Source organism: Schistocerca cancellata, chromosome 4 (assembly GCF_023864275.1).
Source record: "Schistocerca cancellata isolate TAMUIC-IGC-003103 chromosome 4, iqSchCanc2.1, whole genome shotgun sequence".
Classification (NCBI taxonomy): domain Eukaryota; kingdom Metazoa; phylum Arthropoda; class Insecta; order Orthoptera; family Acrididae; genus Schistocerca; species Schistocerca cancellata.
The window spans coordinates 735,766,368-735,784,045 of NC_064629.1; the positions used below are offsets into that span (position 1 = coordinate 735,766,368).

Genomic DNA, 17,678 nt, shown 5'->3' on the forward strand with positions numbered 1-17,678 from the left:
TTCCTGATGTCCAGGCAGAGCTTCAAGGAATCCTCAGAACCTTAGGCCCCCTACAAAACCTTTCACCTGACTCCATCAACCTCCTGACCCCACCGACACCCCGCACCCCTACCTTCTACCTTCTCCCTAAAATTCACAAACCCAATCATCCCGGCCGCCCCATTGTAGCTGGTTACCAATCCCCCACAGAACGTATCTCTGCCTACGTGGATCAACACCTTCAACCCATTACATGCAGTCTCCCATCCTTCATCAAAGACACCAACCACTTTCTCGAACGCCTGGAATCCTTACCCAGTCCGTTACCCCCAGAAACCATCCTTGTAACCATTGATGCCACTTCCTTATACACAAATATCCCGCACGTCCAGGGCCTCGCTGCGATGGAGCACTTCCTTACACGCCGATCACCTGCCACCCTACCTAAAACCTCTTTCCTCATTACCTTAGCCAGCTTCATCCTGACCCACAACTTCTTCACTTTTGAAAACCAGACATACCAACAATTAAAGGGAACAGCCATGGGTACCAGGATGGCCCCCTCGTACGCCAACCTATTCATGGGTCACTTAGAGGAAGCCTTCTTGGTTACCCAGGCCTGCCAACCCAAAGTTTGGTACAGATTTATTGATGACATCTTCATGATCTGGACTCACAGTGAAGAAGAACTCCAGAATTTCCTCTCCAACCTCAACTCCTTTGGTTCCATCAGATTCACCTGGTCCTACTCCAAATCCCATGCCACTTTCCTTGATGTTGACCTTCACCTGTCCAATGGGCAGCTTCACACGTCCGTCCACATCAAACCCACCAACAAGCAACAGTACCTCCATTACGACAGCTGCCACCCATTCCACATCAAACGGTCCCTTCCCTACAGCCTAGGCCTTCGTGGCAAACGAATCTGCTCCAGTCCGGAATCCCTGAGGCATTACACCAACAACCTGACAACAGCTTTCGCATCCCGCAACTACCCTCCCGACCTGGTACAGAAGCAAATAACCAGAGCCACTTCCTCATCCTCTCAAACCCAGAACCTCCCACAGAAGAACCACAAAAGTGCCCCACTTGTGACAGGATACTTTCCGGGACTGGATCAGATTCTGAATGTGGCTCTCCAGCAGGGATACAACTTCCTCAAATCCTGCCCTGAAATGAGATCCATCCTTCATGAAATCCTCCCCACTCCACCAAGAGTGTCTTTCCGCCGTCCACCTAACCTTCGTAACCTCTTGGTTCATCCCTATGAAATCCCCAAACCACCTTCCCTACCCTCTGGCTCCTACCCTTGTAACCGCCCCCGGTGTAAAACCTGTCCTATGCACCCTCCCACCACCACCTACTCCAGTCCTGTAACCCGGAAGGTGTACACAATCAAAGGCAGAGCCACGTGTGAAAGCACCCACGTGATCTACCAACTGACCTGCCTACACTGTGATGCATTCTATGTGGGAATGACCAGCAACAAACTGTCCATTCGCATGAATGGACACAGGCAGACAGTGTTTGTTGGTAATGAGGATCACCCTGTGGCTAAACATGCCTTGGTGCACGGCCAGCACATCTTGGCACAGTGTTACACCGTCCGGGTTATCTGGATACTTCCCACTAACACCAACCTGTCAGAACTCCGGAGATGGGAACTTGCCCTTCAGCATATCCTCTCTTCTCGCTATCCGCCAGGCCTCAATCTCCGCTAATTTCTAATTTCAATCTGCCGCCGCTCATACCTCACCTGTCTTTCAACATCATCTTTGCCTCTGTACTTCCGTCCCGACTGACATCTCTGCCCAAACTCTTTGCCTTTACAAATGTCTGCTTGTGTCTGTGTATGTGTGGATGGATATGTGCGTGTGTGCGAGTGTATACCTGTCCTTTTTTCCCCCTAAGGTAAGTCTTTCCGCTCCCGGGATTGGAATGACTCCTTACCCTCTCCCTTAAAACCCATATCCTTTTGTCTTTCCTTCTCCTTCCCTCTTTCCTGACGAGGCAACCGTTGGTTGCGAAAGCTTGGATTTTGTGTGTATGTTTGTGTTTGTTTGTGTGTCTGTCGACCTGCCAGCACTTTCATTTGGTAAGTCACATCATCTTTTATATAGTCATTTAGATGGTTTATAATGTATTTTCATTACAATTAAATAACGCAGTACTTCGTAAAATTTGCAGATGGTGATGAGCCATTGCTAAGTGGCACTGGTTCAGTGTCTAAAGACTGTTCAGAGGTTGAACTGGAATCGTGGGCAGAAGTGCTTCTACGGTGGAGCAGTACAAATCAGCGTCCACGTCAGTTAGCAGCATTAGTACGTGCTGGAATACCAGAAGCTCTTAGGGGAGAGGTGTGGCAACGCTTAGCTTGCTGTGACACTGACACTGCTACAATGGATACTTACCGTATTCTTATTACAAAGGTAACAATCATCACACTTTAAGACACTGAATAATTATTTTACAATGATATAACTTGATAATAGCTGTTTAAATTAATGATAAATTGTTGTATATTTTTTGTAACAACTAGTAAATGTGAAGTACTTAGATTATAAACAGCCTAATAAAAGTATACATGAAACTGTTCAAGTTCAAAGTCAGAAACTTTAATTCTGAAGCTAGGTTATAGAACAACATTGATTGTATTTTATATTTTCTTTCTCTTTTGCTGACTGAATTATTTTAGCTCATTCATACTGTCTTCTTTGATATTTAATTTTGATTTGATCTATTACATTATAGACAAAATGCAGCCTTTCTCTCCCTAGCAGTTGGGTTAACTTTGATGTAGTTCCAGCATCCCATGTTTCGTTCCTTTTTTCATCTTGTTACTAACATTGGTTTGCCAACATCCTCCCTAGCTCTCACAAGGACATGGTCCAGTAAGACATGTCAAAACATACTCTGAAATTTTTTACACAGGAAGAAGACAAAAAAAAAAAAAAAAAAAAAAATGCACTGCCAAAATTTTAGCTGCTAAGAGGCACTGCAGGTATGTTGCAAAAAGTGTTGACGATACACATTTTTGCCATGCGAAGAACAGCTTATAACAGCAGTTTGTACAGCCCTGCCCACCTAGTGTGCGACTTTGCAAATCACTCACACAGTGCTGCATATCGGAATCGTCCAGAATTCACAGACACCAATTTTAAGCACCTAAAGCCTGGTTTACAATGGAGAGAATGGTAGCAAACACCTGTGAATGAGCATTTGCAAAAAATTCACTACAATTCACTTGCATATGGGTAGAATCATTTATACTAGAGGGAGCGGAAGAGAACACGAGGTAGCGAACATTGCCTATGAACACTGTGTTGTTAGTTTTTGGAGCTAATATTCAGCATACAGGATACAACTCTATCTTGTTAGAGCCACAATGCGAAGCTTTGTTATTCAGTGAGGATTATTTTGCATAGCGAGTGCACTATTCTTGACAGAGTATGCAAAATGCCACAAGGAAGGAAGAATTTAAGTGTCCCAATTTGTATGGAAGTGTGACATGTTACACAGAATTGCATCTCCATATGTACTTAGCACTGGTCCAAAATTTTCCTTGAATTTCGGCTGTAATTTTTCCCTGGCTTCTCATTAGCATTGAGGGGAAATTTATAAACAGAACACTAATTACCGACATTGAGCATCACCTCAAGAAGTGACACAGCTATCGTTTCCACTACGCGTGTAAGGTCTAATGGTCATACAACAAAAATGGTCTAGTGGCAAACTGCATGCTTCATGATCCAGAGAGTGAGGGATCAAATCCTGTTCAGACCATAACTTTTTCACCATGATTTGTAACCAAGCATTCACATCTCACTGATGTTGGAGTGGCCACGAAAGATATGTGGTTTGGATTCCCTGTTAAACTGCAGATCTCCATTTTCTGATTAGGTAACTTGGGAAGGTTAGGGACATGTGAGTAGCTGCAGTTGAAAGACCTGAAGAGGCCTACTAGGTACGCCAGACAGAATTCTCTTGTGTTCATGCTTGTTTGCTCCAGTGAAAACCTGGCTTAAACTATACAAACATTTTTTTGAATAACTTCATATCAACAGTTCAGTTCTTGCACATGTAATTCTGATAAAAGTGGCTGTCAGAGAAAATAAAATCATTGCAGTATTTGATGTCACAGATGACTTCCATCAGTGAGGACTCGGAATTTGTTGAAATGAAATGTGTCTTGCAGTACTATATTTTATAACAATTCCTGTAGGTCATTCCTTATAATAGTGTTTGAATGTTGTACATTTGACTATTGGTGAGACAGTTCTTTGTTTATTCCCTGTAGTCGTCACAAAAATGCAAAGTGTATTGAATGACAAAACAAACATTTTTCTTGCACCAGGCACACCAGACAAAGGAAAAAGTGATGCAGTCAGACACTTCTCAGTAACCACTAGTTTTATTTAGACAGAACTGGGATGGAGTCAGAAATGGTCCCAGTTGTTGTCTGCATATTGCATTGCATACCAGGCATACTTGATCAGATTCGTAAAGCATGGCAAAGAAAACTGGTAATGCACGAATGACTGGAGATTAAGAATACTGTTCTGTTGATAAACCTGAAATGAGAGAGAGGTATCAGAAATTATGTTGTCTGATGATTTCCTCAAAAATGCTTTACGCTGTTGAAAAAAATTCTTTACGCTGTTGAAAAAAATTCTTTACGCTGTTGAAAAAAATTCTTTACGCTGTTGAAAAAAATTCTTTATCGAGAGGTTGAACCTCTCTAGTAGTTCCAGGTGGAATCCACATAACATCTACAGATTTTTTGTCATCCTCTGCAAAAACAGAGGTGTCATTATGTCCAGACCATGAACCCAACAAAAGCAATGCATTAGTTTCTGCAACTGGTAGGAATACGTTTCGAACGAAATGTTAAAAATTATTCTTTCCCATTTTTTCAGTTTTTGATGCACCTATTACAAGATTTTTGCAACTAAACAGTGCATTTTTTATTTTTGGTCCTAGTTTGCCTTATGGTTCTTGAAGACAGCTGCGGAAACAGTAAACCACTCATACTTATCACTGACATTATCGTATACGAATGTGTCATTGTATTCATTGACTGGGCAACCAACTCTGTCTTTTTTTCGCCTTGAAATGATAAAGTGCGGCATGCATGCAGTTTTTTTTTTTTTTTTTTTTTTTTTTTTTTTTTTTTTTTTTATACAAAATCTGACTGATCAGCATGATAAACAGCAGTTGCAGGGATAACAGCAAGTTTCGTCATTCATCAGCTATGAATTTCTGTATAGCATTGTCTATCACTGGCAGCTGATCTACACATTTATATGATGCAAACTGGGTAATTTTGCGACTTTTTATTCTGTAAAATTTTATTGAACCTGCATAACCAGCCTCGAAATTAGCAATGTTCATTCAGATGCAATTCTGAGGACCCACTCTCGTAGATCTCCATTGGTAATGGTGCATAGCCTCTCATGAGCAGTTGTGAGTCTTTCAAACAGTTTTTCGTTCAGATAGTTTTGGGTTTCTGTTTGGTGCACATTTCTTACTTCATGTAATTCATTCCTCCATTTGCACAGTTCATGCTCCGATTTTACGAAATGAAAACACCTTTGCACACTGTGTGACTTCAAGCGTTTTTTCTCTCCTTCTTTGAACCAATATTTCTTTGCCTTTTCTTTGTCACTGAAAGCTATTGCAGTACTCTTTTTTTTTAAGGTATTCTTCTGTTACTGGCACAACTGATGTCGTCTGAACCACAGTTCATGGAATCATCACAGTTAATTCCTATTTCTTCTAACGTATCCACAATTTCAAATGAAATGTCGGTATCATTCAAATGAATGTCAAGGAAATCAAGTAACAAATGACACATGTTTGTCCTGAGGAGAAGTAGGTGATTTCGGCTGGAAACCATGTTCTTCATATTTCATCATTGCTAAATTGAGAACCTTAATTGTATTCCACATTACTATTGGCAGCCATGCCTTACAAAAGCACAGTAAATATTAATTCAGCTTTATCTGTAGTGTCAGTACTTACCAATACTGCAAAAAGCAACTGACAATTTGTAATAGATGTTACTTGAGTGACTGATTTGAAAGAATAGTAACTGTGTAGTGTTGTGTCAGAGAAACTATCAACGAACGGTAACCTGAAATATCCTGTACAAATTACGATTAGGTTGTGTCGTGTTTCTTGTTTGCAAATGTACTGCCGACCTCGGCTGTGTGTGTGCGCCTAGTTGCGCATGTGCATTTGCTACAGCCCTGGTAGGGATGTACATTTCTACTGCCGCCTGGCATGCTACAAATTTGTCAATTTTCAGTTTTTTTTAATAATATCAGTGCCTCTTAGCAGCTAAAATTTTGCAGTGCATTTCTTTCGTTGTCTTCTTCCTGTAAAAATTTCAGTGTAGGTTTTGACATGTCATATTGGACCGTTCTCTTGTCAGTTGTAGTATATATTTTCTCAATTTGTAAATTAATGTAATATAATTAGTATGATATTGTAGTTTAATGAAATCCAACCAAAAACAGTTCAGTTGGTGCTTACATGTGGTAGCCATAAATGCCCTACGTCTGTTAAGTTGGTCAAAGTGAGTCATAGTACAATTGTGCTTGTATCTTTCAGTCTTTTTATTTTTATTTCAGTGGTTACAAATTTATACAACATGAAATATTGACAACCTAATTTCGTGTTTGTGTAAATGGAAACCTAATTGAGGATCATTCATATCATTCTGTCTTTATTTTTGTTTGAATTAATACTTTCTGTATGCATTCATTTCTTGAATATTTGTTCACAATCCTTGTAGGATGTTACATGTCATGCTCATGATGTTCCATAAGCTGTAACTGTGCTGTGGGTGGTGCTAAATTTTGAACAGCTCAAAGATCCCAGCCTGCAGTGGCTGGTGACTCAGGCATCGAAAAAGTACTAGGTGAGATAGTTTCAAATCATGCAGCCTGTGTTTGAATGTCAGTATAGTACCTGACAGATCAGATGACCATTTTACCAAAAGAAGTTGATGTCTACATGAGGGAACAAGCAAATCTCCCAAGTAAATCTTCCACTGCTGCAGTTTCTTGGCTTTGACGAAAATACAAGGGGTAGTGAAAGAAAAATCCCAATGTTAAGATAGCTTCCACATTATGGCAGAGCTTAAATACAATGAAAAAAACATGTGGAGAAATTAAAACTTTTTACTCAGGGAAGACCCTTGGTTCTACATTTCCAGGGGACAAATTTTAATGTGACATCTCTGTACAAGAGGTCATAGATTCCACAAGAAGGGAGAAAGCTACATCAAAGGCTATTTTTTATTAATACCATGCATCACTCCATGCTCAAAATGATGTCTGTCAACCTCAATGCATCTGGCAATATGTGTAACGACATTCTACATCTACGTCTACATCCATACTCCGCAAGCCACCTGACGGTGTGTGGCGGAGGGTACCTTGAGTACCTCTATCGGTTCTCCCTTCTATTCCAGTCTCATATTCTTCGTGGAAAGAAGGATTGTCGGTATGCCTCTGTGTGGGCTCTGATCTCTCTGATTTTATCCTCATGGTCTCTTCGTGAGATATACGTAGAAGTGAGCAATATACTGCTTGACTCCTCGGTGAAGGTATGTTCTTGAAACTTCAACAAAAGCCCGTACCGAGCTACTAATCGTCTCTCCTGCAGAGTCTTCCACTGGAGTTAATCCATCATCTCCGTAACGCTTTTGCAATTACTAAATTATCCTGTAACGAAGCGTGCTGTTCTCCGTTGGATCTTCTCCATCTCTTCTATCAACCCTATCTGGTACAGATCCCATACTGCTGAGCAGTATTCAAGCAATGGGCGAACAAGAGTACTGTAACCTATTTCCTTTGTTTTCGGATTGCATTTCCTTAGGATTCTTCCAATGAATCTCAGTCTCGCATCTGCTTTACCGACGATCAACTTTATATGATCATTCCATTTTAAATCACTCCTAATGTGTACTCCCAGATAATTTATGGAATTAACTGCTTCCAGTTGCTGACCTGCTATATTGTAACTAAATGATAAGGGATCTTTCTTTCTATGTATTCGCAGCACATTACACTTGTCTACATTGAGATTCAATTGCCATTCCCTGCACCATGCGTCAATTCGCTGCAGATCCTCCTGCATTTCAGTGCAATTTTCCATTGTTACAACCTCTCGATATACCACAGCATCATCTGCAAACAGTCTCAGTGAACTTCCAATGTCATCCACAAGGTCATTTATGTATATTGTGAATAGCAACAGTCCTACGACACTCCCCTGTGGCACACCTGAAATCACTCTTACTTCGGAAGACTCCTCTCCGTTGAGAATGACATGCTGCGTTCTGTTATCTAGGAACTCTTCAGTACAATCACACAATTGGTCTGATAGCCCATATGCTCTTACTTTGTTCATTAAACGACTGTGGGGAACTGTATCGAACGCCTTGCGGAAGTCAAGAAACACGGCATCATGGCATTCCTCTCAACAGCGAGTAGTTCACCTTTCGTAATGTTCGCACATGCATTGACAATGCGCTGATGCATGTTGTCAGGCATCATCGGTGGATCACGATAGCAAATGTCCTTCAACTTTCCCCACAGAAAGAAATCCGGGGACGTCAGATCCAGTGAACGTGCGGGCCATGTTATGGTGCTTCAACGACCAATCCACCTGTCATGAAATATGCTATTCAATACTGCTTCAACCGCACGCGAGCTGTGTGCTGGACATCCATCATGTTGGAAGTACATCGCCATTCTGTCATGCAGTGAAACATCTTGTAGTAACATCGGCGGAACATTATGTAGGATATCGGCATACACTGCACCATTTAGATTGCCATTGATAAAATGGGGGGCCTATTATCCTTCCTCCCATAATGCCACACCATACATTAACCCGCCAAGGTCTCTGATGTTCTACTTGTCACAGCCATTGTGGATTTTCTGTTGCCCAGTAGTGCATCTTATGCCGGTTTACATTACCGCTGTTGGTGAATGACGCTTCGTCGCTAAATAGCATGCGTGCAAAAAATCTGTCATCGTCCCATAATTTCTCTTGTGCCCAGTGGCAGAACTGTACATGACGTTCAAAGTCATCGCCATGCAATTCCTGGTGCATAGAAATATGGTACGGGTGCAATCGATATTGATGTAGCATTCTCAACATAGACTTTTTGAGATTCCCGATTCTCGCGCAATTTGTCTGCTACTGACGTGCGGATTAGCTGCGACAGCAGCTAAAACACCTACTTGGACATCATCATTTGTTGCAGGTCATGGCTGACGTTTCACATGTGGCTGAACACTTCCTGTTTCCTTAAATAAAGTAACTATCCGGCGAACGGTCCGGACACTTGGATGATGTCGTCCAGGACACCGAGCAGCATACATAGCACATGCCCGTTGGGCATTTTGATCACAATAGCCATACATCAACATGATATCGACCGCAATTGGTAAACAGTCCATTTTAACACGGATAATGTATCACGAAGCAAATACCGTCCGCACTGGCGGAATGTTACGTGATACCACGTACTTATACGTTTGTGACTATTACAGCGCCATGTATCACAAAGCGAAAAAGGTGGTCCAACTAAAACATTCATATTTCTTTAGGTACCACACAAATATATAATAAAAAAAAAAGGGGGTTCCTATTTAAAAAAAAACACAGTTGATATCCGTTTGACCTATGGCAGCACCATTTAGCGGGCCAACCACAGCGCCATCTGGTTTCCCCCTTAAAGCTAGACAAGTTTTGTTCTTTGTAGTTTTTTGTTTGATGCTTATTTCGTGAGATATTTGGCCCAGTCACTATCAATGGACCACCGTGTACACACTGTTCAGTGAAAGGTAGTTCATGATCTATTTTCCACTGACCACATACCAATATGAATACACTCATCACAAAAATCAGTGCCCCAAAGGAATCCACTTGACCAACTCTCAGCAAGGAAAACTGAACACTGGACAGCCAACTTTTGTACCTGTATTTGGCTGTCAAGATGGTGTCCAGAAATGAGTGGATCATATTATTCACGTGGTCTACAAAGCTGATGAGGACTACCCCATTATCTTCATGTCAAAATCAAAGGCAGTATGTTCTTTGGGGTAGTGTGGAGTTCCATTCTGCAGTCGGGGGCTGTCTCATAGCTGTGCAGAGGTCCTGATATTGACCACCTACACAGCCTTTTGGATAGTAAGGACAAAATGTTGGTGAACTGTTAAGAAGATTGTGGCATAGTTCATGAAGTTTTGCTAGGTTTAAAGTTGTGTGGGATACCCTGAGAAGATGTGCCAGTTGCCCTGTAATAACTATAATGAAGAATAATTGCGTCTGGAGCAGCCAAGTTGACAGTGTCCAGACCATGCCATAATGTTCAATTGTTATTTTTTCCCCTTCCACCTTCAGTGATGCTGTTCAGTATTCTGTATACATATACAATATTTTCTACCCTTCTTCTAGCGTTACAATACTGACAGAACAGATACAGTTTATGGCTGGGAGATGGAGTGTATGGAGGAGAGAAGGGGGGAGGAGGATGAACTGGTTTTGAGTTGTCAACAGAAATGTTTGTGTTCTTGGTTTGAACTTCCAAAATTTGAAGTAAAAGACATTGTTGTAATTTTAAGAATTTAATTATGTTCCATAGTTAAGTTTGTCACAAACGTGACTGGTTGACCCCATTTGAGTTTTCTGTTAGCATTTCAGCACTTTAAATGTGTTAGTCTCAGACAATAGGGAGCAGGTTGATCATATCCAACCCAGTGTTGTAATGCAGATTTACTCTTCCAGATTGGCAGTGTATGTACAGTGTATAGATCTGCCTAACTATCATAGCTGGAAGTAGTGAATTAAATTTACAGTGAAGTAATTCTGCTAGTCACAGATGAGTATAGGTCCAACCCTGTTCCCAGCATCTGCATTTAGCTTGTCAAGTTGCTGCATTCAATTAGTTTGTAACTTCTCAAAGTGTGATTTGCCCATAACACACACTCCATTCCTCAGGCACCTAAACAATTTATTATTAACCTTTGAGCCTGTATTGTGTTGTAAAAAAAAGGTAAAAAAGCTGTATCAAAGAACTTCTGTGAAAGAAAAATATTTAAAGAAGTTAGAGCTGATTATAGCTGTTGTAAAAGATTTGCCAACAGTATTTAACAGTTTAATACAGAAATTAGAGAGAATTTTCAATAACTGTAAGTAATCTCCTATCCTTTTGAAATTTATTCAGAGAGAATTATCATCAAAATGAGATTGGATATATTAATGTTATATACCACTGTTTGAATAAATGAGCATTTTGGATTCAGAGGCAGCCCAGAAAAATCTTGTCATTAGATCTGTATTTAATCATATTTTTGGTCAGTATATAAGTGACTTAATACACATGGGGTATGCCTTGACTCTGTCTTAGGCTTTGTGCATTATGACAGCTTCCACAGTATGATGACCTCCACTTCCTACAGCTAGGTGATTGATGAATTGTTATTGATTGGTACCTAAATTTGCCTACATGTAGTCCCATATCATATTTTTTATTCTCTCCTTCTGCTCCAGTCACTGCGCTCCAGTACACTGAAGCTTTTTTAGAACAGTTTTGATAACACACAAATAAGCTCAGACATAAGTTGCAGGTCTGCTAAATATTTGTGATAAGCTTGAACATAAGTTGCGAATCTGCTTAATATTGGGCATATGTTCCAAATATACATTTACTTGGCTGCACTGTTCACTGTTTATGCACCTTACTGCTTCTTATATAATGAATTAGTATCCATTGTACATTACTGGCAGGTTAGCAAAGTCTCCCAACTGAATGTCTACATATCAGCAGAAGTCCATTTATCTCAAACTGATTATAATGTCATTCTGTTACTCACGCGTGCATTTTAAAGTGCTGTTTCGGGGACGGGGAGGTGTGCCAGTCCCTGATAGAATCCACCTGGCGGATTAACAATGAGGGACAGTGTGCTGCCCAACCTCGATGTGGATTTTAATGTGTTCCCTCACCCCACTAAGTGAATACTGGGCTAGCAATGAAGTCTCACCTCATTTACGTGATTTGTAAACATTCAGAAAACTTTTTCTCACTTTTACGTGGTTAACACTAAATGCAATCATTTGCGGTACGCATGTTCTGCCCCTGGGGATAATGGGATGTTGACAGTGAGGAAATCATGCTACCTCTTAAATTAACATGCCAAACTCACATTCCATCCCAGGGGTAATAGGGTGATGATGGGGAGGATATCCAGCCAACCCTTAAATTAAATCACCAAATCCATTAATATCCATGCCAACCCTGCACTGATATGGGTTAAAGGCACAAGAAAAAGAAGAAGTAATTACCAATCTTCTGTTACGATTTCAGACTGCATGCCCATAATTCTAATTACAACATGCCAAATTACTTGTTTCTTGCATGATGACCTAGTTGTACGGTTAATAGCTGAACACTTGACTCAACGTTCAAGGTACACATCCTTTTAAAATGTTTGATTCACGCTTCTTAACATTAAACTGCTGCAGCACCAAGTATCGTACATGAAAATTACTTGATACTCTAATTAAATTCTGCTGGTAAACTTAGGATGCCAGATTGCCCAATCACTGATGCTCCATTGGGCACAGGTATTCATGACTGCCCATCAGCTCACCTGTGGGCAGATGCAGAAGGTATAGGTTACCTGCCAAATGGCCGTATTGCATGAATATTGTGCATATGTGAGCCACTTAACTATTCCTGCCAGTAGGCTCTCTCTACCAGGAAATTACACTTGCATATGCTATGACCCGGCAGTCTGACTATTTGCCCATCAGCTGTTTGCCCAACCGTGCCCACCAGTGCCTGAGGGCTCCTGGCTGCCAGTAGGTGGGCACTAATTGAGAACCGTGTAGCAGACAGGACTCCCTTTTACTTTTGCTGTTATTACCCATCAAGTAATTTCTGACTCTGGGGACATGATGAATAATGTCTCTGCATGTGCTCCTGGATGATGATTTGTTCCAGTTTTTTCACTGTCCAGGATTCACATCCATACAAAACTATGGTACAGATCAGTTTCAACAATTTTTATTTTGACCAATAGAGACGGTTTCCTATGGTTTAGCAGTTTGTTTAATTTAATTCTAATGGGTTTTCCAAGTTTTACCCTTCTTATTTGCTCATTGCAGGATCTCCTTTTTGTTATCATATATATCATGAAAAACTGTATTTTTCAAATTCCTCAATGATTTCTCCATCTGTCAACATATTAGTCTTCATTCCTGTTGTCCAAATTTTTATTTTCTTCAAATTTAGCCTTAGGTCAACTTTTCCACTTTCTTTTTGTACTTTTCCAGTGTACTTTTAATAGCTGCAGTTTTAGTAGCCCTATTTAGAGGCAAACAAACTGTTGCACTCATCTTCCAGCAGTTTCTATTGATTGTTTAATATTTTTCTATGGCTCATCAACATGACTGTCAATGGAATTGAGTAATGTGAACCTATTTATTGTTAGTAAAGTGTAATTTTATGAAATATTTTTAGTATTGTACTTTAGTAGTCTACATGCCTCTTCAACTTCATCCGCCGGCCGCGGTGGTCTAGCGGTTCTGGCGCTGCAGTCCGGAACCGCGGGACTGCTACGGTCGCAGGTTCGAATCCTGCCTCGGGCATGGATGTGTGTGATGTCCTTAGATTAGTTAGGTTTAAGTAGTTCTAAGTTCTAGGGGACTTATGACCTAAGATGTTGAGTCCCATAGTGCTCAGAGCCATTTGAACCAATCTTCAACTTCATCCGAATTATGGCTACTAATAATTGGTGGTCTGAATTGCAATCTGCATGTGGCAATGTTTCTGCTGACCGAAACTTTCCTGGCAGATTAAAACTGTGTGCTGGACCGAGACTCGACCTCGGGACCTTTGCCTTTTCGTGGGCAAGTGCTCTACCATCTGCTTTCTGCTAACTATATAGAACTTTTCCTCTTTAAGGGGCTCCGGAACGCCCTATACTTGCAATGTTAAAATAACGCTTATAAATTACATCTTTCCTCACAAAGTATTTGAGGTAGGAAGTTGAACTTTTTACAGATTATTTATTGGAATATGGGCTACAACTTAACACAGGGATTTTACAAAATTTTAGTTCAGTTATTAAAGATGATTTTTTTTTCAATTGTAATGAAAATTCACAACATTTTTTTGCCATTTTTTATTTATATATTCAAAAATATACAGTTTTTTGGAAAAAGGCTGTGTTAAATTATGCAGAAGGTACTGTGTAACATTTACTGAAAGTTTGAAACAAATATGTTTGGAAGATCCTTAGAAAACATGTAATTAGTATGAGAAAATAAAAGTTTTGGGAATCGAGCGACAGAGATTGGATTAACTTTTTAGTGCATTCCAGGTCCATAGGATGGATTATCTTCATCCTCTGCAAACTCCTCCTCCAGCTTCCTCTTGTTCCTCCTCCTGTTGACTCTTGCTTGTATTTATAGACTCTTTACAGCCCTGTCTGCAGCCCGAAGGCGTTCCTTGTCTAAAGCAAGCATCACTCGTACCATGTTAGAACCTATCTTCATTCCCATATTTCTAAATACCTTGCACCTTACAATGTTGCCATCATTGAAAGTCGCAACAGCATCATACACACCAAAGTGAAGTGTTTCTATTCCAACAAATACAGTCTTGGGGATTCTCGACCATATAACACTATTTACACTTTCATTGGGGTTTTGAGTTTTTCCGTGAATACACTTTTTCAACAGTTCAGGTGCTGCTAAGTCCCTGAAAATAGGTTTTATCACCTCCATTATTGCATGAGGCAGACTATGCTTATGAGTTTACACTTCACCAGTTAGCAATCCTTTGTTATATTTACACCAACTGTCTTCTTCTTTGGGACACAAGCTATGTTGGGGATTTTCATCGGTTGAAGTAGTATGAAAAAAAAGAGCCCAAACAGCCTTCTTCATTTCGTCGACACTTTGGATTTCTAATTTCTAGTAACTTTTCTTTTACTCATTATTATACTTCAACAAAACAGAGACTCAAGAAACAGAATTAATTACGAATATTTTCGAGATAACGACAGAGTAAATAAACATGAAACAATCGACAATCACACCAGCGATATATATTGAACCATCACAGGTTAGCCACAACACATACTTTATCTCACATCACTAAAATGTACCTGATGAACACGGACGTTAATAATAACACCATTTGACAGCAGTTTAACAGCACCACAGTGGGTCACGCCCATGTAGAACACATTTCAAAAAAAATTTAAAAATAGTTGTAGTCTTCGGAATTGAATAAACTATATATCTATTAAAAGGTAATAGTCTGCAGATTCAGAAAATGCAAAAAAGTAAAAATTGAACTTTTCATGATTTTGAGCCTTTCCGGAGCCCCTTAATTGTCCAGATAAGTAATCCATTTGTTTTCTGTGCCTTTGGGATGTCCATGTGTATAGTTGTTTTTTATGATGTTTGAAAAATGTGTTAATAGCTTTTCTCCTGCTGAGTTCCATTGACCTGAACCAAATTTTCCTCTAATTATTTGTTCTGATGTATCTCCCATGATAACTGTCATTATTTGTTTGGTGTCAAATCCAGGGCTCTCTGCATATCTTTATAGAACTCTTGTGGTCTTTGTCATCTGCACCTGTTGTTGGAGTATACACTTGTAGTACAGATACATTTATTTGTTCTCCTTTAAGTTGGACTGATAATTCTCAGTCACTTATGGGATTCCATCCAAGAACCATGTCCCTTAGATTTTTTCCAGTAGTGAATGCTACCCTGTTCTTCCTTTATGTATCATAGCCTGGATAGTTGGCTACAGTGTCATCTGATTTGAAGTGTGACAACAACTAGTCCATATTAGTTCACTGAAGCCAAAAATATCTATTTGGAGTTGTCACCTTTCCCTTTTTAATAATACCCAGCTTTCCTAAACTCATGCTGCTTAAATTCCATGTGGTGAATAATTGAGATTGCTTGAGAAAACTTTGGATTTCCTGTCCTTTGATGTTAACTTTGGCCTTTGCATCATACAACCCAACACCACTCTTGATCATCCTTCGCTCTTTTCCAGTCCCTATTGAAGACCCTGTAGACCTGGGGTAGGGAAGGTGTCATTATCTGGTGCTATACACTTATCCTGTTCATCATTCACATATTTAGTTTGCAAATATGGAAGTGGTTTGTTACTGTGTTCTTCCAGGCCAGGTGTCTCTGGATGCTCAGAATATGGAGTACACACACTGCTGAAGATTATCTGCCCCATTCACCATTGAGGTTACAACCTTCTGCCTTCCAGGCACACATAGGAATATATGGAATCAAGTTAGCTGACATGGCAATTTATTAGGTCTACAAGGATTACAGAGTTGAATAATGTGTCTTTACCTACTGTTAACTCTCTCAATAATGTGTGAGAAGGTCATAATTGAGCATATGGGTGACAGAGTGACTGAGAGGTATGGACAACAAGCTGCAGTTAGGTGAATGTTTCCGTGTTTCCAGGCCTGTTTCCTGGTTACCAAGGTGGGACAATATTTCACTTTACATTTTCGTGTAGGACTTTATCTTCTGAGACATGCAGGAGGACCTACCAGTCTGTGGTGCTTGTGGATTACTTATTTCTCTTATCACATATTAATGGAGGGAATTTTATATTCTGAGAAGACTGCCATCTATTTCACCTGGTAACAAGCTGAACTCCTGCCTAATCATATATGTTGGATATTTCAATGCGTTTCAGAGTTGCAATCACCCGTCTCCCCCTCCCCTTCCCCCTCCCCCTGCTATCCCCCCTCTCCCTCTCCCCATTCTCCCCTCTCCCTATCCCTATCCCTATCCCTCTCCCTCTCCCCCCTTTCCCTCTCCCAATCTCCCTCTCCCCTCTCCCCCCTCCCCCACTCCCCCTCTTGCCCTCTCCCTCTCGCCCACATGCCCTCTCACCCTCTCCCTCTCCCCAACACGCTCTCTCTCCCTGTACACCTCACATCTCACAAAGCCATACCATCATTGACAGACATCATCCACGTGTCCTGGGATGCCATGACTGGCATTCTTTTTTAGTTTATTATCTTTATTTCTTCCTTAACCTTACTCATGAGGACTTTTCATATTGTTCCGCATATTTCAGAAAACATAAAAATTTTGTCATGGTTTTTATCCAACCTTGACATGACAAAAAGATATTGAATGAATGTTTTATTATACTTTAAAGTTTGTGATTCTACATAGTTTAGGGTATGGCCTACAAACTCATTTTTTTGTCTTGCTGGGAGTCTCACTGTGAAAGGGCATTCATTCAGTTTTATTTGTTTGATAGTGTAAATCCACGCTATTGTTAGATTAGATGTAAGTTATATAGTCCTCCCCGTAAACTGTTTAAAGTTTATTGTTAAGTAACCTTGTCATCAAGAAATATGTGTGATTTTGGGCTTATGTCAGGATTAAAATAAAATTCAGTAATTACTTGGTTTCAAATGAAGCATTAGACAACATTGGACTGAAACAGGAAAGAAGTACAATAGAAGAAGAATGGATAGCTTTGAGAGATGAAATAGTGAAGGTAGCAGAGGATCAAATAGGCTAAAAGACAAGGCCCAGAAGAAATCCTTGGATGACAAATGAGGTATTGAATTTGATAGGTGAAAGGAGAAAATATAAAAACACAGCAA

The 17,678-nt window shown here is 40.2% G+C and overlaps 1 protein-coding gene across 1 annotated transcript in view; it reads left to right on the forward strand.

The window, feature by feature from the left end:
• Window positions 1-17,678, forward strand: part of LOC126183840 (rab GTPase-activating protein 1-like) — a 157,805-nt gene that overhangs the window by 58,976 nt on the left and 81,151 nt on the right. Inside the window, exon 8 of the mRNA XM_049926100.1 lies at window positions 2,167-2,408. Within this exon, the coding sequence (XP_049782057.1) occupies window positions 2,167-2,408 (242 nt within the window). The remainder of the gene's footprint in view (window positions 1-2,166; window positions 2,409-17,678) is intronic.